Source organism: Mixophyes fleayi, chromosome 12 (assembly GCF_038048845.1).
Source record: "Mixophyes fleayi isolate aMixFle1 chromosome 12, aMixFle1.hap1, whole genome shotgun sequence".
NCBI classification, from domain to species: domain Eukaryota; kingdom Metazoa; phylum Chordata; class Amphibia; order Anura; family Limnodynastidae; genus Mixophyes; species Mixophyes fleayi.
Genome location: NC_134413.1, coordinates 13,709,805 through 13,735,942, shown reverse-complemented (window position 1 = coordinate 13,735,942; position 26,138 = coordinate 13,709,805). Strand labels below are relative to the sequence as shown.

General features: G+C 40.4%; 1 protein-coding gene across 5 annotated transcripts in view; it reads left to right on the top strand.

Moving 5' to 3' along the window:
* Window positions 1–21,307, top strand: part of UNC79 (unc-79 subunit of NALCN channel complex) — a 112,116-nt gene extending 90,809 nt beyond the window's left edge. For all 5 annotated transcript variants that reach the window (XM_075192890.1, XM_075192889.1, XM_075192888.1 and 2 more), the window contains 7 exons: window positions 5,882–5,971; window positions 6,071–6,246; window positions 7,309–7,495; window positions 8,481–8,678; window positions 10,345–10,422; window positions 13,694–13,735; window positions 16,781–21,307. In XM_075192890.1, the coding sequence (XP_075048991.1) occupies window positions 5,882–5,971; window positions 6,071–6,246; window positions 7,309–7,495; window positions 8,481–8,678; window positions 10,345–10,422; window positions 13,694–13,735; window positions 16,781–16,981 (972 nt within the window). In that variant the 3' untranslated portion in view covers window positions 16,982–21,307. The remainder of the gene's footprint in view (window positions 1–5,881; window positions 5,972–6,070; window positions 6,247–7,308; window positions 7,496–8,480; window positions 8,679–10,344; window positions 10,423–13,693; window positions 13,736–16,780) is intronic.
* The last annotated feature ends 4,831 nt before the right edge of the window (window positions 21,308–26,138 follow it).

The window sequence follows — 26,138 nt, the reverse complement described above, 5'->3', positions numbered from 1 at the left end:
ACTCATTGTATGTAAAAAATAACTAGATATTTTAACAATTTAGTGGTAATAACATAAACAAAACAAAGTAGTGTACTTAACTCTTTGAATAACATTATTAAAATGATCTTAAGAAAATATTTAAAAATTCTTTGAAAAACAAACAAGTTACTGATGAATGTTATTCCTAAATTTTTAAACGGGGACATTTACAACAGTACAAATGCTGTTTTGTGATGCCATTCCTCTAGTTTTGCACCAATGCAACACTTGTATGGGGAAGTGAATCTGTGGACCTATATGACAGGGTTTTCGGGTGCAAAATCTTGCTTCATGTAATAGAGGAATTGAGTGAATGCGCGCTATGCACATGAATGCACCTAAATTTGCACACACGTGCAAAAACAGTAAAAGGTTGTTAAATTAGATCATATTGGCAGTGAAAGTGCAATTTGGGGGAGGGGATTTTGCACTTTTGTAAATGAACATTAAAGAAAGTAATTTTCTCATTGGTTGTTATGACTTTGTGCAAATTTTGCACCTAAATGCAATATTTGTATTAACGGGCTCTTTATAGCATATAAATATGGGAAACTCTATAAGATAACAATATGTCTGTCTAGGGGCCACTGGAAAATGTAATGGTAATGTGTAAGTGAATGGGATTTGATAGTATTACAATGAAGGCAGTAGGAAAAGAGGCTGTATGGTATACCCCCGTATACACCCCCACTTCTACCACCATATAATTATATAACAAGCTAATTATATGTAAATGATCGGTATAAGAAATAATGGAGGCGGTTCTGCATAATCACAATGCACAGATAGATGTGATCAATGTGAGACAGAGGAATTTTCCCACCTCTGTAGTACACAGTTCAGCAGTTTGTATGCCAGGAGCAGATACTTTGTATAAGAAGCCGATTACACTGGAGAATTAGAGCTATCACTAAGTTCTAGGATTCGGCAAGAAGGCAGAAATCCTCGGACGCTTCTGGCACCCACCTCACTCTCCGGTTTGTTGTGCTGTCAGAAAAATGACAGGCATAGCAATCTAAGAGACAAGCGAGGTACAGTTCAGCACAATGAAGATTTGCATTAACATAACACAAGATAGAAGTCTGCATACGAGGCTGGGATTTAAGTCTTGCCAAAAAGACTTAACCATTTCATTGCCAGCAAGGGTCTGGCAACAGGACCTCTACTTTGGCCAGAGAGAGAGAGGGAGAGAAAAGTGCTGGGTTAACCCTTTAACTGATTTTGGCTCTAATATTCAACATGTCTCTGGTGCATTCATTTGAAAGATAATATATGTCTGCGCAATTAATTACATTAAAACAGGCTCCACTAGTGTTATTCTAAGAAGTCAATAACGTGAACGGTGCTTGCATATTACTTGTTCAAATAATTACTCAACTAAATTGTATTTATTGTAATGCCAGGATGTTAGGGCCCTTTTGAAAGCAGACCTGTCTTTCCACATAAAACCATGTTTCTATTTCAAATAAAATCAAATAAACATTTGTCTAGAGGAGTATGAGCTATAAGCAGAAGGAGCATGTTGTAGTAGCTGTTTCTATCCACTCCTCAAAGCGTACGTTCAGCAGTCATCTTACTTTTTACTGTACTAGAATGCTGCAGTATCTGTGTCTTTTCGATTGCATACTAGAGGCACTGGTATTAGGAAAAAATTCCAGGTGGGCGTTTTAAAAACTAATGGGCCTGTGTATAAGATTTTGCAGGCGCCCCCATTCCGGACCAGCACATATGGTGCTGGTTGCTGCGCAGAAGATAGCAAAGACTTATATGTGTTCATTTAGAATAAAATTATGTAGATTACTACTGTGGTGTTGTATGATGTCAGGGGCAAACGCAGGATTTGTAGAGGGGGGGTTTCCACACCACGCTGCCAGTGGGCGTGACCAGCATGCATGGGGGCGTGGCTATCATTTTAGACAGTGCTTGGCTGCTCTCCAACTCTTCCTATCCCCATAATATACATGGGCAATGCTGCGTGGACTACTGTTAGGTGCATGTAGCTCTCCCTTTTCAAGCAGAGCCGTGTGAAGTGGGAGCAGGGGCCAGCCACCTCAATTATACAGTGCCCCAGGCTTGGGGGGGGTTTCCAGGCGCTAGATACCCCCCCCCCCCCTCGGTTTGCCTATGGATGTTTGAGGGATACCCGGTGTGTTTAACTTCACATACCAGCTGTAAAAACCACTCTTCTTATGCCCAGATCCGGGACATATGGCCTTGGATGCAGCCCTGTCTGCTCCGTTTTCGAATGCAAAGGACACTCACTACTACCTACGGTTTCGGGGAGTAAATTGGGCGGGGAAGGGGTGGTTTACCGTAGTCGCTATACAGTAAGGGCGTATACAGCCGCGTCCAAATCCAATTCACTTTTATCCTTCAAACTTGTCATCTGTTTACCCATTTATCCAGTTTTTGCTATTCCTCTATGTCCTCCATCGTGTCTGCACTTAACTATGTAACCTGTACTCATAATGTTATTATTATTTATTATATTTTATTTGTAATCTGCGTTTTCCAGCTTTGAAATAACGGATCTTTGGATTTCCTAGGACAGAAGAGGAATGCGATAGAACCTCCTATAGGCCGTCTCCCATCTAAGCTGCTTTAGTAGGCAGTTAAATTCTTTGCCCTATAACCTAGAGCAAATTTCCATGTTGTCTGTTTTCTTTAACACCCTGCCATTGATATATTTAAGTCAACAGCCAGTGGGCCTTGCTCAGAGGTGCATTGCAGAGTTCGACCCCAGACCTGCAACCTAGCTGTCAATGACAACCTCGGATCCAGTGAAATTGCCAGAAACCTTCACTTACGGTGATTTGATCGCTGTACAGTACATAGTGTTAAGAGGGAAAAGTATGTACAGCTTAAAGGGACACCTGGGGATTTCCCCCTCTGTAGGGAAGCACAAATTGCTGCAAGGGGGATCTGTCGGCACTGACAGATACAGTGTAACCTGCATCCAACAGAAACTGCAATGTCAGTTGCTGCTAGTTCCCACTGAATCTATTAATGTTGACAATGGGGGTTTGGGGAGGCGGTGGCTGAGATGGGCTGACTTGTTAAAAAAAATTAAAAGTTCAAACATTTTAAAAAAAATGTAAAAAATAAAAGAAAATTATATAAATGTCTAAGCCGCATAAAAATAACTATGGGAAAGTATATTTATCAGTCTATAATCTAATCTATTCATATAAAATAAAAAGCTCCATCCCAACTCCACCAGGATGGCTGCACAAAGCTGCCGAAATGGAAGATAGAGTTGAAGTACGCCTCTATTTCCTCTCTATTTTGGCTTAGTACATAGACTTCAGTGCCTCTTCCTCTGGTGTCTGTCCCTCTATCTGTCTGTCTTGGGTTCCCCAAGGCTCTGTTCTTGGCCCTTTACTTTTCTCTCTTTACACCTCCTCTCATGGTCAACTCATCCGCTCCTTTGACCTCCAATATCACCTCTATGCCGATGACACTTTAATCTACCTTTCCTCCACTGATCTCTGTCCCTTCTCTCCCGTGTGTCTGACTGCCTGTCTGCTATCTCCACCTGGATGGCTGGACACCTCCTCAATCTCAACATATCCAAAACTGAGCTTATCATCTTCCCACCACCTAGCGTCACATCCCCTACTCTGATCTTCCTTAAGCTTGATAGTGTAGCCCTCTCACATATGATGCCTGGGGGTGTCATCATTGAATCCGTCCTCAATTTCAGTCCCCATATTCGGTGCCTTGCCCATTCCTGGTGCCTCCCCCTTCACACAATTGCCGAGATGCGCCCTTTACTCTCCCTGGATGACACCAAGACGATCAGCTAACCACTAAGAGATAACCACTAAGAGATAACCACTAAGAGATAACCACTAAGAGATAACCACTAAGCCACCGTGCTGCCCACGTCTTAATGTTAACTCTCACAAGTTTGGCCCTCTCATCCTATCTCCTCATCCTCTTTGTAATGTTTCCTTTGTTCTAGTTGTGTCTTATCTAGTTGCTCTCTCTATAATCTCTTGTATAGATTTGCACTGAATCTCTTGTTTCTCTTGTCCCTTATCTCTATTTTATTCAGTTTTTTGATTGTGCGCCACTGCAGATTATTTGGTGCCATATAAATAAAGATTATGATGATGATAGACCCAAATGTTTATACAGATATTATGTACAGGAGTTTATAAATATATTAGCACCAGGTGTTTATTATATTCCTATTATTCATACCAGTTCCTTTTATCTGTGTGGATTCCCTCATAAGGGGGTTTTATAGAGGTGTGATGTTTCTCTGTGAAATGAGAAGCCCTTTTAGCCGTGCCAGTAACATTCTTTGTTACATTAAAAGGATAATCTCTCATTTTATTTTGCTCATCTTCCTAACCCATGACAAACGCTTGACATATTCAATCTCTCTTATAAAACTGGATGCCTGTACGCTGAGGAGACTCGCCGGTGCCAATACGCTCTTAGCCTGGCGCTGCTTATCAAAACGAAAAGTAAAGCTGCAGATTTATTAGCAAGAAAGGCCAAGGAGGGGGATCCTCTTACAAGTCAAGTTCGCTCTTTGAACACATAAATACCGAAATCTTTATTAACTCATTACGTAACCTGCGGTAATATTTAATTGTCATCTCAGTGCTAGAACAATTGCCATTTATGTTAAATAGGACAAACAGTATATCATTAGGTATGGACAACAGTCTATCAGTCATGGCCTTCACCTGCAACCCCCATGGGAGGTCCGATAGGCATTTTGGGGTAAATTGGGGTGCAAAATAGCATATTGGTCTGCATTGGGTATTGGGGTATTGTGAGGTGTCTGAGGGGTGTTTTGGGCTAAGTAAAGAGTTTGAATTACATGTGGGGGGGGGGGTCTATTCTAACGGCAAGTGGTGCATCTTTCTATGATTAAATGTTTTAATTTAATGTTGAGAAGAGTAGTATGTGGCCCTCTTGAAGTTTAAAGGGACAAGTGTGCAGTCCTTGAAGTGTTGCCCATCAAGGGTCTAGAATATTGTGGATAAATTCATGACAACAGAATAAGTTGAGAAATGGAAAATCTGTAATACTGAAACTCCGTTTGAGATATTAATTGATACTTTTGAACATTTAAACTGGTAATACTGAGAGCTTCAATGATGGTCTCCAAACAGATGTGTCCTTAGTGGTTCCCAGTGAAATCCTAGCTTGAAAGGCTGGAAATATATAATTTGGAATTCTTATTTTCATGGTATTTAGATTCTTGATATCCACGGCCTGGGTAATATAGTGACACTTGTAGGTGAGGGGAGACATACAGGGGGTTGAGGGGGAAGAGAAGGGAGGTATCTGAGGGGGAAAAGAAAAAGGTAATTTAATTTGTCTATGGTCACTGGAACAAGAGGCTGGTATATTTAGTCAGTCATCTCCAATCAAAAAGAAGTATGAAGATAATAAGTTAATATAAGAGAATGTCAAACGGTAGATAGGGGCGGTTCTGCTTCATAAAAGGATGTCCAAGGGTTCCAGACAGCTTTGAATTGGATTGGAGTATCATTGAGGGTGGCGCTTATACTTTCCAAGCGGTATGTTGACCAGATAGAATTTATGGTTGCAGTAAGTGAGGGCGAGATCGATCTCTTAGGCTATGATTTCTAATGTCAGTGAGCAGCATTGTGTAGTCTGTTTTCTGACTAATATTGGAAAAAAATTGTAAGAAGCCTCATTTAGTTTAAGTGAATTGTCCAAGAAATGTGATTGATCCTTAAAATATAGATATATGCTGTCACTTTACATATAAACAATAATAATACTACTACTAATAATATCGAAACAGACAATATACCAGTACTTGCAATGTTATAGTACAGTTGTGATATCTGTTGTGTTTGTTGTTGTGTAGTGTGGCACAGCAGCTATGGAGTGCACTCGACAGTATATTGGGGAGCTCTTGGACTTCATTGCAGATATGCATACCTTAACCAAGTTGAAGGTAAGGACTGTAGGAACCATCAGGTAGATACCGCTGTCCATTAAGTAGCTGGCATCTCCGTGTCGTGGGTCTGATGGGTCTGTTTCCTCTCTTCATCAGAGCCACATGAAGACCTGCTCCCAACCCTTGCACGAAGACACGTTCGGTGGCCACCTTAAAGTCGGCCTCGCCCAGATAGCGGCAATGGAGATAACACGAGGAAACCACAGGGACAATAAAGCTGTCATTCGATATCTGCCCTGGCTGTACCACCCACCTTCAGCCATGCAACAGGGGTAAGGGCACAAAAATAACGTGGACTGGTGTCTATTGTCTCTACTGTGCATGAGCGGCTAAATCGGTAATTCACCCTTAAACCAAACTATAATATGCCCAATCACAAATCATCCATCCCCAATCATGACAGTTGATCTTCCTAGTGATTTGTTTTGAGCCTTGGGGGAAAATATTATGAGAGCTTGTCGTTACCTTCTAAGGCTTGTCACATGGCCCAATCCTACTAGTCGTCCCCAGCATTGAGCAACTGGATCTCTTTCTAATTTTGCCATATATGTTGGGAGCCGTGTTAGTCAGGTCTGGCCAATGGGTGCTCAGGCTGAGCTACGGGATGGCAAGGAGGACTCTTAGTGCAATGAGAAGATGAACACACACACAGGCCGATACTGTAACTCTCCTAGGCCAACCACATTATGCCTAATAACATCCTTATGTGGCCAGCATTACATGTCAAAGGCCAGGTTACAGACAGAGAGTAGACCAGCGTGCAGACCTTTGTTTTAACGAAAGTCAGTTAATTTCCTGAACAAAGAGATACTCTAAAACTGGTATAGGGAAGCATAGGAGTAATGTTAGGGAAGAGTTGTAGATGTTTGGAATAAAGGTCCAGTGCCATTAATTGAAAAACATACTCAGAAAAGAATTTGACACCAGCCTGTCCTGAAAATACACCATTAGTAAATAAAATACATTATCTAGGCATAAAAATGTCTTCAACCTATAATAATGCATTTTTTCAAGGAACCAAGAAAAATTGGCAGGAAATTGTAACATTATAGAATTGCCTAAAAACAGCCCAAACCTCAAATCAAATAAGGGAAAAAAACACAAAGGCAACTTCCGACACCCTCATTTGTTTATTGCGTTAAACACTTTGAGTGTGTATAAAAAAAAATCCTCTGTACAGTAATATAAAATGTGAGAGAATGGGGGGTGTAGATACCCATAAAGTGTAAAATCAGGGGATGTAAAGTGGGGGTGTCAATGTATTTATGCCTCAATTATTATTTCAATGTTGAAAATCTTTCTTTTGCATTTTCTTTCCTACTTTCTACAATCAGCCCTAAAGAGTTTATTGAATGTGTGACTCACATCCGGCTGCTGTCGTGGCTTCTGTTGGGGTCTCTCACTCATGGTGTTGTCTGCATGAACTCCCCCTCAGCATGTATGCCGATTCCTCTAGACGCCGGCTCTCACGTTGCCGATCACCTCATTGTAATTCTTATTGGTTTCCCAGAGCAATCAAAGGTAACGTACAAAATTGTACAGGATAATGGGTTGTGTAAGCTTTTTTTGTTACGTTGAGTCAGAGATTTTATATATATATACATTGTTAAGTGCGTATTGTCGCTAACCAATAACGATTGTCGAACCTCGATTTGTGTTTCCAAAGCACAAAGATTTATTCTCAAAAAGTAGCAGAATAATTCAAGCGAAATAATAATAAGTACAGCCGTTACTTATCGCAGGCGCTCTGGATCCAGTGTGCAGTCATTCAATCTTGAAGTATGGGGACAAGATGTCTGAACACTAGATGTGAAGCTGCTGCTTATATGCACACAGAAATACAGTAATACAATGAAGATGGTATAGCTTGCTTCTATTGGTCCAGGTTTCAGGAAGGTCCAAGGGGTTGTCAATCATTGGCTAGTTCATCCTAAGGAATCCAAAGGAGGGGGTCATCTCTCCAGGGGGTATGCTCTGCTCTTCCCGCCAAGATTCCTTAGTCTTAAGTAGTTCATAATTCCCTACCATTCATAACTTGTGTATGCACTCTGCGATTCTTTCGCAGAGTGAACCAAACAGTAGCAAATGTTAAGAGGTTTATTATGATACCACACATGATATGATTCCTTCAACCTGTTCCATATATTTCACTAATGTGCATATAACTTATATTATAACACATCAATACTACTATATTTCGACATAACTGACTATGTGTTGCAACTACCATTAATGTGTACTATTTTATAAGTATGTGTGTTTGTGCAAATGTATGGTAAAAGACCAAATACTGTTGCTGCCACGTGTAGTAGCTGCGTACGCCCTTCCACGCCGTAGCGTGCCCTTGTACGTCGTAGCGTACCGTACGCATCTTTTCAGACAAAGACAACCAAGTTTGCTCGATTTTAATTGAAATGACTTTATCCAATTTGCTGACTTTGATAACATGTATCATACGTTGCATGTTCAATTACAACTGTCTGATCTCCGACATCATGTCCCGCAGACCTCGGTGCTTCACATGTGTTCCCTCTTCCACGCCTTCATTTTTGCCCAGCTGTGGACTGTGTACTGCGAGCAGGCAGCCATCGCTCCCACCATGCAGAACCAGAATGAGTTCTGCTTCACCGCCATTCTTACAGCTCTAGAGTTCTGGAGCCGCGTCACTCCCAGCATCCTGCAGCTAATGGCCCATAATACTGTGGTGAGTATGGACTGTGAAGTCTTATGAATGGTGAAGGTGATCTCTTCTAAATGGCATTCATGTACCGCTGAAATTATTTTATCAACACGCAGCAAAACTATTATGCAGACAATATCAAGGTACTGGTTTTTTTTTTCCATCCGATCAGAGTAGCTTGCGGCCCTGAGAAATAGAGAAACAGAGGAGCTAGCTGAGCCCATAGATAGAGGAAATAGCTGAGCCCATTAGATAGTGGAGGTAGCTGTGCCAGTTAGTAATAGAACTAGCTGAGCCTTATAGATAGTAGAGCTAGCTGAGCACATTAGATAGTGGAGCTAGCTGAGCACATTAGATAGTGGAGCTAGCTGAGCACATTAGATAGTGGAGCTAGCTGAGCACATTAGATAGTGGAGCTAGCTGAGCACATTAGATAGTGGAGCTAGCTGAGCACATTAGATAGTTGAGCTAGCTGAGCCTGTTAGATAGTGGAGCTAGCTGAGCACATTAGATAGTGGAGCTAGCTGAGCACATTAGATAGTGGAGCTAGCTGAGCACATTAGATAGTGGAGCTAGCTGAGCACATTAGATAGTGGAGCTAGCTGAGCACATTAGATAGTTGAGCTAGCTGAGCACATTAGATAGTGGAGCTAGCTGTGCACATTAAATAGTGGAGCTAGCTGAGCCTGTTAGATAGTGGAGGTAGCTGTGCTGGTTAGGTAGTAGAACTAGCTGAGCCTGTTAGATAGTAGAGCTAGCTGAGCCCATTAGATAGTAGAGCTTGCTGAGCACATTAGATAGTGGAGGTAGCTGTGCTGGTTAGGTAGTAGAACTAGCTGAGCCCGTTAGATAGTGGAGGTAGCTGAGCCGGTTAGGTAGTAGAACTAGCTGAGCCCGTTAGATTGTGGAGGTAGCTGCGCCGGTTAGGTAGTAGAACTAGCTGAGCCCGTTAGATTGTGGAGGTAGCTGCACCGGTTAGGTAGTAGAGCTAGCTGAGCCCGTTAGATAGTGGAGGTAGCTGCGCCGGTTAGGTAGTAGAACTAGCTGAGCCCGTTAGATAGTGGAGGTAGCTGCGCCGGTTAGGTAGTAGAACTAGCTGAGCCCGTTAGATTGTGGAGGTAGCTGCGCCGGTTAGGTAGTAGAACTAGCTGAGCCCGTTAGATTGTGGAGGTAGCTGCGCCGGTTAGGTAGTAGAACTAGCTGAGCCCGTTAGATTGTGGAGGTAGCTGCGCCGGTTAGGTAGTAGAACTAGCTGAGCCCGTTAGATTGTGGAGGTAGCTGCGCCGGTTAGGTAGTAGAACTAGCTGAGCCCGTTAGATTGTGGAGGTAGCTATGCCGGTTAGGTAGTAGAGCTAGTTGAACCCGTTAGATAGTGGAGGTAGCTGCGCCAGTTAGGTAGTAGAACTAGCTGAGCCCATTAGATAGTAGAGCTAGCTGAGCCCGTTAGATAGTAGAGCTAGCTGAGCCTGTTAGATAGTAGAGCTAGCTGAACAAGAGGAGCTAGCTAATCCTGTGACCTAGGGGAACTGCTTCTGCAAAATAGTGGAAGCAAATATGAAGGAAAGCTGATTAAATAAAGAGAGGTCTATGAACATGCAAAGTGGCTTCACAAGTCAACTGTCTTTTTAATGGCTTCAAATTTACTCCATGATTGTCTATGTTCCATAGAGTATGGATTTTTTTCTTCTAGATGGTGGAGATGGTCTGTTTACATTTGATCAGTTTGATGGAGGCCTTACAGGAATGCAATTCCACAGTCTTTGTGAAAGTAAGTTACACTATTTCTTTGCATTTGGTGGATACGTGGAAGCATATCATAGTAATATTAAAATTAATATTTAAAATATTCTCGATTTAAAACTGTTACTATGTTTATTAGGGCAGCACGGTGGCTAAGTGGTTAGTACTTCTGTCTCACAGCACTGGGGTCATGAGTTCGATTCCCGACCATGGCCTTATCTGTGAGGAGTTTGTATGTTCTCTCCGTGTTTGTGTGGGTTTCCCCCGGGCGCTCCGGTTTCCTCCCACAATCCAAAGACATACTAGTAAGTTATTTGGCTGCCATCAAATTGACCCTATTTTGTCTGTGTGTGTGGATTATGGAATTTAGACTGTAAGCTCTATTGGGGCAGGGACTGATGTGAGTGCGTTCTCTGTACAGCGCTGCGGAATTAGTGGCGCTACATAAATAAGTGATGATGATAAAACACTTTGCGAATATGTGGTGATCCTCTCATCTTACCCAGGTGTGTTACACTTTCACTGACAGTTCTACATTCCGTCACGGAACACAATTACAAGTTATATTTTACAGGAGCGACTCTCACTACTCTCCTTATATAACTGATTACATCACTTGTCACCAAATAGAAGGCTATATATAGGGCTATATTTTACTGCCAAAGGTGGAGCAAGGTGGGACTAGACATTATAAGAATGAACATTGGTAATGTGACAGAGTACCCATCATAGAAAAGGGGGTCAGTATATAGTGAATTATTAAAGAGTTTGATAGGACAGAGTAGAGTCTTCCATTGGATGAGGTTAAATGAGGGGGATGTTAGAAGCTTTATGGAACTAATAGAAATATTTAGGCGTCAGGGCAGAAATGAAGGAAGGAGGGAATTGTAGACTAGTATAGGATATCAATGTAAAGACTGGCAGAGTAAAACAGGAAGGCGAGTTGAACTGCAGCTCTCATGACTGATTGGAGGGAGGAGAGTCCTGCCAGTGGCAGATAAGTCGCAAAGAGGTTAAAGGAACCAGGCGGGAAATGGTAAGAGCGTGAGGTCAAAGGTGACATCCAGCTCAGAGTTAAATAGTGATATGGTGATCTAAAGTGTCTGTTAGAGAGATAAAGGGCAAAAGATGTGGAAAAATGAAGTACCTGTGTATATAAATATATATATATATCTACTATATAAATGCCTAGTGGCGTGTGTGAAAAAAACCCAAAAAACAAGCTGCAGCGCCACCTGCTGGGCAGAGTTATACACTGACCTATATATTTCTTGAAGGAGAAGTGACAGTTGGGAGTGGTTGGTGGTTGCCGGGGGTGACAGTGGGGAGTTTTTAATACCTTAAGTAGCTTGACGAAGGATGTGGCGATGAAGATGAAGAATGAGGTGATGGAGAAAAATGATGAGTTGGTGACATGTGGACAAAACCACGTTAAAAAAGGGCGCTTGCGTCGGGAAGTAACGCTCTTCCCCTGAGGAGGCCTGGGCTAGGCCCAAATGCATGACAAGAACCTTTTTAACACCTTAAGTAGCTTGATTTGACTAGAATGCATGAGTTTAATGCACGGGTTAACTTGTGTGTATATATATATATATATATATATATATATATATATATATATATATATATATATATATATATATATATACACACACACACATTTTTGCTATATTTAGATTTAGGTAACTTGAAACTGTTTTAAATCTTGGTTAATATACAGGGGGAAGATTTGAGCATGAGAGGTAAGTCAGGGTATGACTGATACTGGGATACATGTGAGTTTTAAGTAAAATTCCACATTAATAGTTCCATGTTTAGTGAGAGTGTCCCCAAGTTTACTTGGTGAATTCCAGGCTGGACATTCCTAGGGAATTGCTGCACAGTCAGTGATCCTTACAGTGCAGTGGGGATTTTCTGTCTTATCTTATGTGCTGCAATGCTAAACCAATCTGGAAGCATAGATACAGGGATTTATTATCCACAAAATCTGGTGTGTGCTGTGCATTTAGATCCCACTGAGGCTCCACACAGCAAACATCTATTGCTTAATTAGCCTATGGCCATTCCATTTCAGATCCAGAATATGAATGCAATTATGTCCTTTTAACATTATCAAGATCTGCAATTACACTTCTAAATCTTGAGACTGGGGATAATTGTTATTGACTAGATTTGATGAGTCACCTTGTATTCTATTGTAGAAATGCACCCTGGCTTTCTATATATCATGTCATAGAATACAAAAAGCTTTCAGTGTAATTAGATTGTGTATTCTAACATCAAACTCAGCCTGAGACTAGAGAGCTTCTGTTTTTTCATAAATCTAGCTCTGTCGGTCCTCTCCAACAGCAGATAACAGGGCCTATTGGGACTTGTGGTTCCACAACAGCTGGAGAAACAAAGGGGGCTGACTACTATGACATATATATCTATATATATTTTCTCTCCTTGCTTGGCTGGTTATAAGTCTATAGTACAAGTTGAATAAATATTATCAAGTTCTGCAATTCCAGTTCTAAATTTCCCCCATAGGCTTTATATAATAATATATTTTACTTAGCTTCGATAAGTATCGTTAGCATACAATCTGTAGTTCAGATTGGCGTGGGGACACCAGTTCAACTTTGCCCGAGGTGGCAATAGCACTTAGCACTTCACTTCCAAGACAACCTTCACATTGAGGAGACTTGGCCACCATATCTTCTGTTGTCCAGCAGAAAGGTTCCAAGGAATAACCTCACTCTGCACTTATATACTCTCTCATGTATCATAGGAATAATTCTGAGCAAATACTAACTTTATACAGTAGTTGGCAGTAGTACTCTACCAAAGTATAATAATAATAGCAATAAGTGTGATTATACATTTAACTGTAGGTGGCAGTAGCATTACATCTAAGGCTTACATTGTACATTATAAAAATATACTGCTTATATATTCTCTTAAACCAAAGAACAATAGGCAGTCTGTTTCTAAAAGCATTCCCAAATGTCATGTCTAATTTATGTGTATTACAAAATTATCTAAGAATTAGCAAACATTCACATTTGCAGGGGGTCTTCTGAGATGTCTCCTGTATTGGGTGGCCCTCTATATCTGGAATATTAATATAAATAAATGGTGATGATGATGATGAATATTAGGAAAATCCTAAATTTCTCTGCACATTCCCACACCCTCAGTTTGCAAGTCTGGCTGGAGATGTGCCCCTTTTTTTTAAAGTTTAGTATTTGAGGTTTTTATTTGGACCATTTAGTACAACCTTGAAGCAGAAATTCCTTTCCATGTCTTTCCTGCAGCTTATACCGATGTGGCTACCAATGATCCAGTCAAACATAAAGGTAAGTGAGAACATGCATTGTTGTTATATAAATAAAAGCCAAAACAGGGTGCAACCTAAGCAGACATTGTTATATTCAGATTAAGTAGATATTGCCTGCATAGCATATGGTAATGTCTTTAATGCCCTCTATTTCATTCAATCAATATATGCCACTGCAGCAAAGCAATCAATGTTTTGTTATACAAAGTGGCAATTTGCTAATTTGAAAGTCAAAATTTAGCTTACAGTATATAAGAAACTCATTAAAGGAGCCTATTAAAGTGGTACAGATGCCTGGTAGCAACTCCTAGTGCTTATCCTTTGGTAACAGATAAATGTTGGTGTTATGGCACTAGGAGGGGTACTTGCCTACATATATTTTGGTCTTGTCCCCACATAACTGAATTTTGGACTAAAGTTTCTCCAGTCGTGTCGAGGCACGCCTTAGATTCGGTTTCCTGATAAAGCAAATCTGTGGTCCCCTATCTCTTTAATGCCGCCAAATGCTTCATGCCCAGAAATTTCCCTCTATAAGCCAATGGTTTTACTCCTATTATGAAGATAAAAATAATAACAAATTAAAAACTTTACCCATAACAGGGATCTGAAAGGACTGGATTTCTGTTACACACTCACAGGATTTTTTAGATGTGCAAAACTCATCATAACCTACTGGAATTACCATAGTTGGTACCATCCATGCATCTGATCTCATGCAATATGTTAAGCTCCATCGTCATACTATATATTTTGACCATATACTAGTAAGCATCTCGCCTAAAGCCCTCACCCATTCCCTCTTTCCTTATCCCTCTCCCAACCCACAGTTACTATTTTTGTATCTGGTATTCCAATACCATAATTTGATATTCACTTATTGCACTTTTATTTCTATTATTTTTGTTATTCTGGCTTATCAAATGTAAAGTTTTATCTGTAATCTGATGGTTGTGTTTAGTCAGATTATTGTTGTGAGAGAGCCTCCATTAAACCCTTACCCTCCTTTTGAACATCCTGTTTCCTACCTTATTCCCTATTATTCTGAAAAATGTCTATACATAATAGTTTAAGACAATATGAAGGTAAGCAAACAGTGTAGTCAAGGAGTGGGAATAGCCAGTAGGATACTTGGTTGCATAAGAAGCAGTATTAGTAGCAAGAAGATTGCCTCCCTTAATACACTGCCCCCATTTTGAACATCTTCTTTTCTACCTCATCCCTATTATTCTAAAAAATGCCTATACATAATAGTTTCAGATAATATGAAGGTAAGCAAACAGTGTAGTCAAGGAGTGGGAATAGCCAATATGATATTTGGTTGCATAAGAAGCAGTATTAGTAGCTATAAGAGTGCCTTCCTTAACCCACTGCCCCCCTTTTCAACATCCTGTTTCCTGCCTCATCCCTATTATTCTGAAAAAATGCCTATACATAATAGTTTCAGTTAGTATGAAGGTAAGCAAACAGTGTAGTCAAGGAGTGGTAATAGCCAGTGGGATACTTGGTTGCATAGGAAGCAAACAGTGTAGTCAAGTAGTGGTAATAGCCAGTAGGATACTTGGTTGCATAGGAAGCAGTATTAGCATCTAGAAGATTAAACTATTAGAAGATTAGATCTAGAAGGTTATACTACTTTATAAGTCACTGGTAAGACCTCACCTTGAGTTCTGTGTACAGTTCTGGAGGCCCCTTCTCCAAAAATAAACAACAAAAACATACATAAAGCAGTACAAATTCAGAGAAGGGCTACTAAACTGGTGCATGGACTTCATTCGCTTATCAGGGAAGACTTGAAGTATGAAACATGTACATCATAGAGGAGAGAAGGTGATTATTAATTTAAGGTATTTACTGTAAACATATTCAGGAAGGCAGTATTTATAAAGATAAGTGGATTTTGTACAGTAAAATAAATTGGGAACATATGTGACAAACATAGTGATGTCGCTAAATGTTAGACAACATTCAGAAAAAACCCTTAAAAAATGACACACAGCAGTGGCGCACGCAGGGGGGGGGGGGTTTCTGAGTCTCCAGAAACCCCCCCTGCGCTAACTAAGTGGCCGCTATAGCTGCACTGTCCTATACAGCAGCCGCGGCGCTGTCAAATAAGCGTCCGCGGCGGTGCTGTAGTGTATACAGCACCGCCGTGGACGCTTCTTAGACAGCGCCTCGGCTGCTGTATAGGACAGCGCTGAAGAAACGGAGCTGCTGCGCATGCGCAGCAGCTCTCGCGGGGGGTGTTCGCCCCTGCACAGAAATGGACAGACTAGCTGGGTTCTTTTCTGTATTCAAATCTCTTGTTTCTTTGTTAGCCATCCATATAATTTCATAAGGTACTAACATCTAAAAGATCTACAGTTTCAGCAAGTGATGAATATTTGGGGTGAATAAAGTTGTATTTTGCTCACCTAAAAAGTTGGTTAACAAACTGGAAAATAGTAACACCCCTAAAGAGGAACTACACACAAAAGTAGCCTACCCCTACTCTTAGTTGATTTCTATTGGGGGTACCTGGGAATAGACCCTGTCATTTACTCCACAATTGCTTTTGGATCCAAGGGTGAAGAGGTGTAGGCACCAGGTAAAATTTGGTTACTGAAAGCAGCACACAGAACCCCACAACACACTCCAATAAAATGTGAATTAGTCTGTTTTTTTTTTTCTGGTAGCTGCTGAATGATGGGAGTTTGGTGTCTTTTCATTTATATAACCCCTCCGAGCAACTGTTGCTAAATATAAATTTATGAGAAGCTTCTTTTGTATACTGAAGCAGCACATGATTGGACAATTGTACCCTACCCAGGGGAGGTACTTAATTTAGGAATAAGCTCAGTTTTGAGTGGAGTTTTCATTTAGTATCCTCATCCCATGTTGTTTTGTTGCAGTTGTACTGACAATCCAAATAAAAAGAGTGAGGTGGACAACCTGTGTGTGATATTTGTAAAATCATAAGACTCTATACACTGTGCGCTTTTTAAATCTTGCATGTAAGCAGTTTAGTAAAATTATTACATGTATTGCATAATGTAAAATGCACTAATACATATTTCACTTTTTGCAGCATTTGTCAGCGGGCCTACAACTGCGTCTACAGGCGATACAGAACAACGCAAACCAGCAGAACCTGCGGATGCTGCAAGGCTCTGCGCAGATCAGCCACAGCTCAGGGGTGCTGCGGAAGTGGCTCCAGTGCACCCAGTTCAAAATGGCACAGGTGGAGATCCAGTCCTCGGAAGCTGCCTCTCAGTTTTATCCCCTGTGACACCTAGGAAACAGGACAGCGATACGCACATGGATCCGTAACGGTGCATACTGGACGGGCTCACAGACGTTTGTTTTGTTTGACGAAAGCTAGGCCAGAATACTAAATTGGTGGCGTGAAAGCAGAATTGCTAAAGGAGGCGAGTCAATACTGCGATATTTTTTTATTTCAGTTGGAAGAAACAGGTTCGACGCACAACGTCCACTTTGACAAAGTCATAGAGGCAGACATGGCATTGCACTGCAGTCTAATGCAAAATACCAAATAAGTGCAGTTTTAGTTCATCGTTAATGTTTGCAGTGGAAGAAAAGCCTTTGGATATTGTATTACTCTATACTTAGATTTGCTGAATTCCACTCGCTTCATAGTATTTGCTTAAAAGGGATAGCAGCCTAAGCATTTACCCCAGCCAAAACATTTTTAAAATATATGTTTAAAGAAATAGTTTTGTTTACAAGAACCTTACCTAGCTGCAATTAGTTGGTTTAACATCAAATTCAAATTTATAGTTATACCTCTCCGACATGTATATAATTGGTGCAAGGTTCTATATTATATTTGATTTGATTTATTTTATTATACAGTGTTTTATTACATTTGATACATACATGGCCTGTATATGTACTCTAGTTATGTAGCTAGAATGTAGATCTGGGCTCTATGCAGCTGACTAGGGTTCCTAGTGTGTAATCCACACACCTCAGTGGACTAAAAACACCACAGCTGATAAGGGTTTTAAATTATTTGCAAACGAGATATACAATAGAATTGTTGGATAGCCCTTAATCTACTGAAGTCTGTTTGCAGAAATCTTTCGGTCGCCCCTTAGATTTGTAGACGTATCAGCAAACCAGCTTGATCTAAAGATGTCACGATGGTAAATCTAGAAAATTGAACATCTGGCTGTTCATATACCATGGAGGAAGTGATCGATGAAATGGAAGTGTATTATTCCTGTTGTAAATCACTTTAGTAAAATGTGTTTAGAATAATAATCAGCAAACCACATAAAAACAGCCGTGTCAAGAGTGAGCACAACAGACAATCATAATATCTTAGAATAAAATACTTATGGTATTTAAATTTCAAAAAAAGAACAATAGGTTTCGTCCATGCAAAAAATCTCACATTCCACAATTCCTGAACAATATTTTGGCCATCCTCTTTAAAGAATAGGGTTTGCTTTGTAGGGGGAAGGGAAATGTGGACGGACTATTAAATATGTGTGTCCTTTATCCCAATCACGTCATTGTAGCGTCAAGACTAAGGTGCGGTATCTAGACTGTAGGTCCAGCAGTAAAGATATATTAATATATATTTATTTTCATATAGGTCGTGATTGAATCACATCTGAAATTATATTGGGATAGAATGTCAATTTCTGACATTATATTATCAAATAACTTTTATTCATGAGGTTATATTTATAGGTTTTTCTGACGTTAAATTAAGAAAATATTTAATTACTGATGTTATATAATGGTATAAAGGTCAGTCTTGTTATTACCATGAAGAAGGAAAGAAGTATTGAAAGCCTCTGGAATTGAATTACATTTATTTAATTGGTATATAAATTATATCTCTAGAACGGCAGGCAGATTGAAATGAAATACTATGGATTGTATTTTAGGGCTAGATTTACTAAGCTGCGGGTTTGAAAAAGTGGGGATGTTGCCTATAGCAACCAATCAGATTCTAGTTTTCATTTATTTAGTACTTTCTACAAAATGACAGCTAGAATCTGATTGGTTGCTATAGGCAACATCCCCACTTTTTCAAACCCGCTGCTTAGTAAATCCAGCCCTTAGAGTAGAAATATTGTAATATTACAGAGCCTAGTCCCATTCATTACTGTACATTGGAGGGCAGATTACTTTGTTTTACATTGGTGCAAACGGCTAATTTTGTGATAATACTAGAGCTGAGAGTTTCTTGTGTTATTTTGGTACAGATCGAAAGTTATCCACTGACCTAGTGCAAATACACAGACACCCAAAACAAATCTGTTTTGATTCATTTAGTGCAGATTAGACAAATTTTTAATTGGCACATTAGCATTCTGTTAATAACTAGTACATTTCTATGAAGATATTAATGTATAGAACCAAATCCTGACATTATAGTCCAGCGATGTTCTTGGATTGACGTGGAATGAGAGCCTAGTCCTATCTTTAATTATTGAGGTTTGTTTTTTTTAAGTGTGCGAGTACAAGGGAAGGAGGAAGAATTAAACTATAAAGCCATTTTTGGGTCTGTGCAAAGGGCTGTATGGTCCAACGTTACTGTGTGGTTCTCCCCTGTACCTGCTGACCCTAAAATTGTATATCAATCACATGACACTGCAGGGTACAGTGCACTCTTATTAGAGGTGTGTGTAGTCAGGGGACAGTAGAATGCAGTACAATAAAACCGGTCAGAAATCAACGACAGATGCGTTTATTCCGTTCCTCAAGAGCCAATTCCTGCATTGGTAATAAAAGTGCACTTAGAATTTATGTAGGAAAACGATGCTTTATATCATGAAAAATGTTATGTGGCTGTTCAGGGTTTTTGTTTTTAAAAAAAAATTTTGTGTGCTTCCGCTGCAGTTTGAATGCATCGCTCCAGTAGGGGGCGCTACTGAATCCTATTCTTTGCATAACGGCTGCAACGGTAGCCAGAGGGTTGTACGTGACTTTTGATTTAAGCGCGATTTGTTTTATGTTGTGTTTAATGCGCATTATGATTTCCATAACATAACCATACTGTACCTGGCCAATAATTAGCTAAACAGATGGAGCAGGCTTTATTGCACAGTCTGAGGATTGTCACGGAATAGGACAGCATGTCAGAAATTACAACCGTTGTTTATTAGGTATGACATTATCTACTTGGTGAGACCTAGTGAAGAACGTGGACTCTGTGCTGCAATAAAGGCTTCTGGATCTGTAGCGTACAATACATAATAATGACATTTATAATAATCCCTCCATATAAAAAAAAATACTTTTCAAATGTATCTTCGCTTAACAGATACTATTGCAAAGATGCTTGTGATGACTTAAGACTGTGCCTCCCACCTCCTACCCTGCAGATGCCTCTGTGGGGCAATTACAGTGCTACAGAAATGTGATTGCACAACGCATCGACCGTTCCCTCTTGTGACGCCGTGCGTCCTTCTGCGTGCTCGGATTATTTTGCATTGGAACGCGCATGATTTACTGAGTCATGGCGGCAACCACAAACGTTGCTCTTTCTGATAGATGGAATTGGAAGGAACTTGTTTAATGCGAGCTGGACACATTAATGCACCTCACATTGCGCCAAAAGTCAAAAACAACATTGCGTTGTAGGAGGAGATATGCAAATGCACTTCAGGGGGTGGAGATTGCACATTTAACAGGGTATGGATGGATTAGTCAGTGGCAGCAAGATCTGTTTAGTAATGGAAAAATGATTTGATTTTACATTATCTCAGGTGTTGGCCTATTCTTTACATGGGATGACTTTTGCTCCACTTCATAATAAAAAAAGGACATGTCACAATGTTCCCTTTACCTAATGACTTAAATAAGAATTTCGTCGGGAGAAAATTGTAATGGTCGTAGTTAAATAAAACAAGCGTTTTAAAAGTGAAACTAGGCCTTATTTTGAATCATCCTTAGTAGTCTAATCTCGGATTACAAACCACAACGGGAGGAACTAGCTAAAGCGGCACAAGGTTTGTGCACAGTGGTCAGACTGTGTGCTGCAAATTCACATTTCTCCTGGTTCAAACTGAACCTGCCCTGGTCACCGGCCCTGAGGGCAAGATTGCTTTCTTACAGCATGGCGATTGGCTGCCCAGGCAGTGTGGGCATTGAGGCGACCAATCACAAATGAGATTATGAATAAATATGGTAAACAGTGAAATTGAGTCATCACAGTGTAAGTCCTGAGATACAATCACAGACTTGTTTCCAGCCATTGTTAGAACGCAGCTGTCAATGACCAACAACTGGACAACACAATTGACTAAATCGTCTCTACACCGTTATTGATGTGTCAGAAGAGATTAATCATCAGACATAATATTTGTGTTACTGATGCCAATGGCAGGAGCACCTCTGTGACACTCCTGTCAGTTCGACATGACCCGTTGTCCCCGTGATTTTCACACCCAAACTGTCCTTTACTTGTTCAGAGCGTTAGATGATACAAAGTTGTTTATTGTACCAGCAAAACTATCCAAACACCTCTTTACTTAGAAGCTTTTACTAAATAATTTATTTTATGTCATTTTAATGTAACAAACAGAATGATACTATATATATGTGATTTATTGATAAATAAATGCATATTGTTTGTAAAAAAACATTGTTTGTGCCTTGTTCCTGTACCTGTTCGGAAGCATGGCTGCAGATTTGGAATTAACTCAATAGCTGGTTAGAGAGCAAAATGTATTGACACTATTCCCAAAATGTATCCCCCTGTCGTTTCTCAGGTATACCTCTCTCCCCAGGTATGATTCCAGCAGAGAGAACGGAAGGTCGGTGCTGTTGCAGGATCCCAGGGAGGGAGGGAGTTGGAGATGGTTTAGCACTTGACTGGCCTGACTGGTCCTGTCATCTCCCACTACAATACATATAGCACACAGTGCTCCTAGTCCCCCCCCCCCCCCCCTGCAACTAACTGTCAGGGCAAGATTTACTAAACTGCAGTTTTGAAAAAGTTGAGATGTTGCCTATAGCAACCAATCAGATTCTAGTTATCATTTATTTAGAGCACGCTACAAAATGACAGCTAGAATCTGATTGGTTGATATAGGCAACATCTCCCCTTTTTCAAACCTACACTTTAGTAAATATACCCCTAAGTCTTATACAGCCTTCTCTAAATGTTCCTTCTACAGGTATCCCTGCAGTCTGACTCTCTCAGCACCCTCACCAGGCAAATTTTCAGGTGTAAAGAACTTTGAAGTGGAAGCGTAGGTACATTTACACGAATAAAGAATCACTGTACTGGGGGCACTTTTTTGTGTGTAATTTTTAGGAATGTAAATGAGCCTTGCTGTGTTTAGCAATTGCCGAACAATGTGGCTTATTCTACTGTACTTTTTGTTCTAAAACTACATTTAATATAGTTAATACATATATTCATTCTATCATAAGGCTCAGTGATCCCTATTTAGAAAGCATTCAATAATCCCTTCACCCTTCCAGTTTGAGCTCTGAGAGAGAGGGACAGGCAGGAGGGGTAGTAAATATGACTCACGGGGACTCTGTTAGGACAAAATCAACAAATAAATGAGCAAATTTGCACCTTGCAGCAAACCAGGATGATTTCAGGGGTACAGATTTCAAGTGTGAGGACAGGTTTAGATTAGGGAGGGGGCGTTTCCCATATGAACTCTACATTGCAGTGTGAAATTAAAGCTCTCTAGTGTTTGTGTGCTACATTCACAAGCAGCCGGTATTCTCCATGCATGCAAAAAAAGAAATGCATTTGCACCTTTGACATTGCAACATGGATTGTCCATTGTATTTTTTTTTTTGCTTTGCACCTTGTCCTAAATCATACTTGCCAGAGTCCCAAATCCTGGGTAGGGCATCCTCCGCATCTGCCCACTTCCTAGTGAAGTGGGGAGGATCAGAGCAGCCATGATGTCACATGGGGTGGGGCTAAGGATACGCAATTCACCAAGCCTGCCCTCCTCCGTCCACACACCCCACGTCCACTCCCAGATGGGAACATCTAAAAGTCAGCAAGTATGTCCTAAATGAGGCCTACAATGGAGGGAGGGAGAGAGTTAATTCCAAATTGATTTTAAATTTTGAGTTCACCGTCCGACCATCCTTTAAATAATTTTTATTTTCTGGCAAAACAAAACATTGGCTTCCTGTAAACTTGTATAACATTCACAATATATATGTAGTTCTACTGAGGCCTCATTTCTATAACTTGTTCCGAGTCCACTGTGTTGTCATGAGTATGTCATTCCCCCATTGTGTGTAGGTAACGCATCCACTACAAACGTACTAACATACTAATGCCTATATTTTAAAGTAATTGGGTAAATATTGCTTCTTTAATCCAAACTTTAGAAATGCCTTCCCGTGATCTTAGCCATCTATTGCATTTACATGAAGCTGCATTATTTACAGTGTGTAAGGCTTTCAGAACAATCCAGCTGACCACACTCGTGTAATAGAATGCGGCACAGAGGAACCGTAAAATTTAGTGTCCTGGAAAAAGTGCTAACAGACAGACGTACGCTGGGTTTAACGGCCTGTATGTCTGATTTCATTCAACAGTAAATCTGCAAAATGAACATTTTATGGGGCGAGCAGGTATTTTATGGGAGCAATAAACTAGCGCATCAAAATACCAGTCATACCTAAGACGGTGCGTTCTGTAAGCATGTAAAAGAGATGATTATATAATACGTTTATGACATATTGAACTAGGCGGGATAGAATCAGCTTTTATATTTCACCTAAAAATTATTCCTGGCAGATCTTGTTTGTGTGTAGAGGTTAATTTATATAGTGTCACTGAGTAAGCAGTGCTTAGAAGATTTACAGTAACGGAGCACAGGGGACAGGCGATGGATTTTAAGGGGTGATTCCAGCTTGCCCTTTCAGCATAATATCCATATTCCATGTGTATTCACAGTCTACAAACATTACGTACGATATATATATATATGGAGAACACAGACCTCTGTTTCTCTGTAAATGCTGCCATCTTGCTCACAGACCCGTATGGGTCAAATGTTGGTGTTACGCTGAGCAGCGGACGTGCGCTACGCGTTTTATAAGTGACCTCCACTTGTGCACTTAGGGGGAGTTTCCAGCTGTCTAGAGAACCCCCCCCCCCCACTCCACACTCAAACAGAAAGAAGCTCCATCTCCCCATCCATCAAAGGGTCTGTTAGTGCCATATCCCCTCCGGCGTTAAGCTTTGCAAGGGATCGCCGTTGATCCTATTCAACAGGAATTGTACTGCTCCTGTTATCTCCATCCTGAGATCAGAACAATGCTTTATTATTTGAATAAAGCATTTTTTCTATTCAGCGATAGTTTTAATATATTAATTTCTTTTAAATATTTTTAGCTATTTTTTTACAATGTATTGTATTATTTTTTATTTGTTTTTATTGGTGGAAGTGAAAGCCTAATTCTAGGCTTTCAGTATCTCTGCGCATGCGGATATCTCCCCCCAAGACCGGCCCCTTACCGATCCCAATCAGTATCGTCATGACAGCGGAATATCACTGAGTATCATAGAGCTAATCTCACTAATAAATCTTAGCGATAAGTGTTTTTCTATCGCTGCGATTAGCAGTAATAGAAAAACAGCCTCATCATTAGTAACTGGTCCCTTAAGAAACATTTTTTTTCAGTATTTGACTATGGTTTAATGATGTCTCAACAAAATAGTCCCTGTTCATACTTTCGCATTTTTTTTTTAAATTGGGTGTGAAGAGAGATTAATATTAATTGTGTTAAATAATATTCATTTGGTCAGATTTATGTAAAAGGGGGTTAATATTAACGTCTTTTTTTTTTACATTAATGTACAGCTTACTTTATGCCTCATTTTAGTTTTTTAATTTAACTTGTTATTACATTTAAGTACATTTCACTTTTCCATCTCAGGTTTTCCTATCTAAACACTACCTATATTCTGGATGCAATTGTGAATTGTTTTGCTATGCTCACACATTGATGACCGCAGAGCACGGATATAACATCTTACACTATATGAGTAATTAACACTTTGTCACTCAACCTAACTAGTGATTTACAGTGAAATATTTTGACTACAAAAAAAAAAAGTGTCTCTTATTGCAGCAATTCCGTTGTTCGGAAACAAAACATGTGGAATCCTTATTACTGCTCTGTCTGTCTGTATTACCCGGTATTGTATTATTGCTGTGTTTGTTCCTAATTGTAAAACGCTACGGAATTTCCTGGCGCTATATAAATAAATGGTGATGATGACGATGATACCACTCCAGAAATCCTGCGTTTTGCCCCTGCCACTTTCTCTAGGTGACAGGGTAACATTAACCATACCAGAGGCAAACGCAGGATTTGTAGAGGGAGGTTTCCACACCACGCCGCCAGTGGGCGTGACCAGCATGCATGGGGGCGTGGCTATAATACTAGACAGTGCTTGGCTGCTTTCCAAATCTTCCTATCCCCATAATATACATGGGCAATTCTGCGTGCACTACTGTTAGGTGCACGCAGCTCTCCCTTTTCAAGCAGAGCTGTGTAAAGCGGGAGCAGGGTCCAGCCACCTCAATTATACAGTTCCCCAAGCTTGGAGGGGGGTTTCCATGCACTAGGAAACCCCCTCTTGGTTTGCCTATGCATACCTTCCAACTGTCCCGATTTAGGCGTAATAGTCGCAATTTGAGGGGACTGTCCTGTATAAATGGACTTTTTGCCTCAATACAGAAACAGTTGGTAGATATGTCTCACTAGGCGACTCCCCTTCCACGCCGTGTGGCAAGAGTAGGTGGCACTGAAATGGTGTTTTCAAGGTATTGGCAGGGGACTGGCGGTGGTCAAGAAATGGGCACTCACCCAAAGTGTCATGACCATTCCCCTGTGCAGCGAGGAAATGTTAGAAGGTATGTTTTAAGAGAATATTTCACTTAGTGTTTGAGTTGTTTAGTAGAGGATGCCCTTATCTATCCTCTGCCTCAATTCCGGTTTTCAGCTGCTCATTTGGGCTTCACAGACACCAAAGAGGTTTAATGTGAGTTTTAACAACATGGAACTATTTCAAGGTCATTGTCTTGAAGGGTACTGTGTCTTTGACATCATTCCCTGGGAGATCAGTACATTGAGGCTGGGGTGATATGTAGAACTTGTGTACAGGGAAGGACATTCTAAACATTGGTTCAGTGCAATTTTACAACACAGTATAACTCTCCGATGGTGACAAGAACATCGTATTATGTGACAAACATAGTTTAATCAATTAGCGTCAGACAAATATTGATTTGTGCTCTTGAAAGATGCTTTACCAAGTGCCATGACCCACGCTTTATTCTTAGGAATTCCCAGAAGTGTTTTTAGGACAGTTTTACCCTTGCAGTGCCAGAAACTTGTGTAACGAAAACACCAGCCAGATATGAAGATGCAGGATGGAAATGGCACAAGACTTTCTGCAAAAGTCAAAA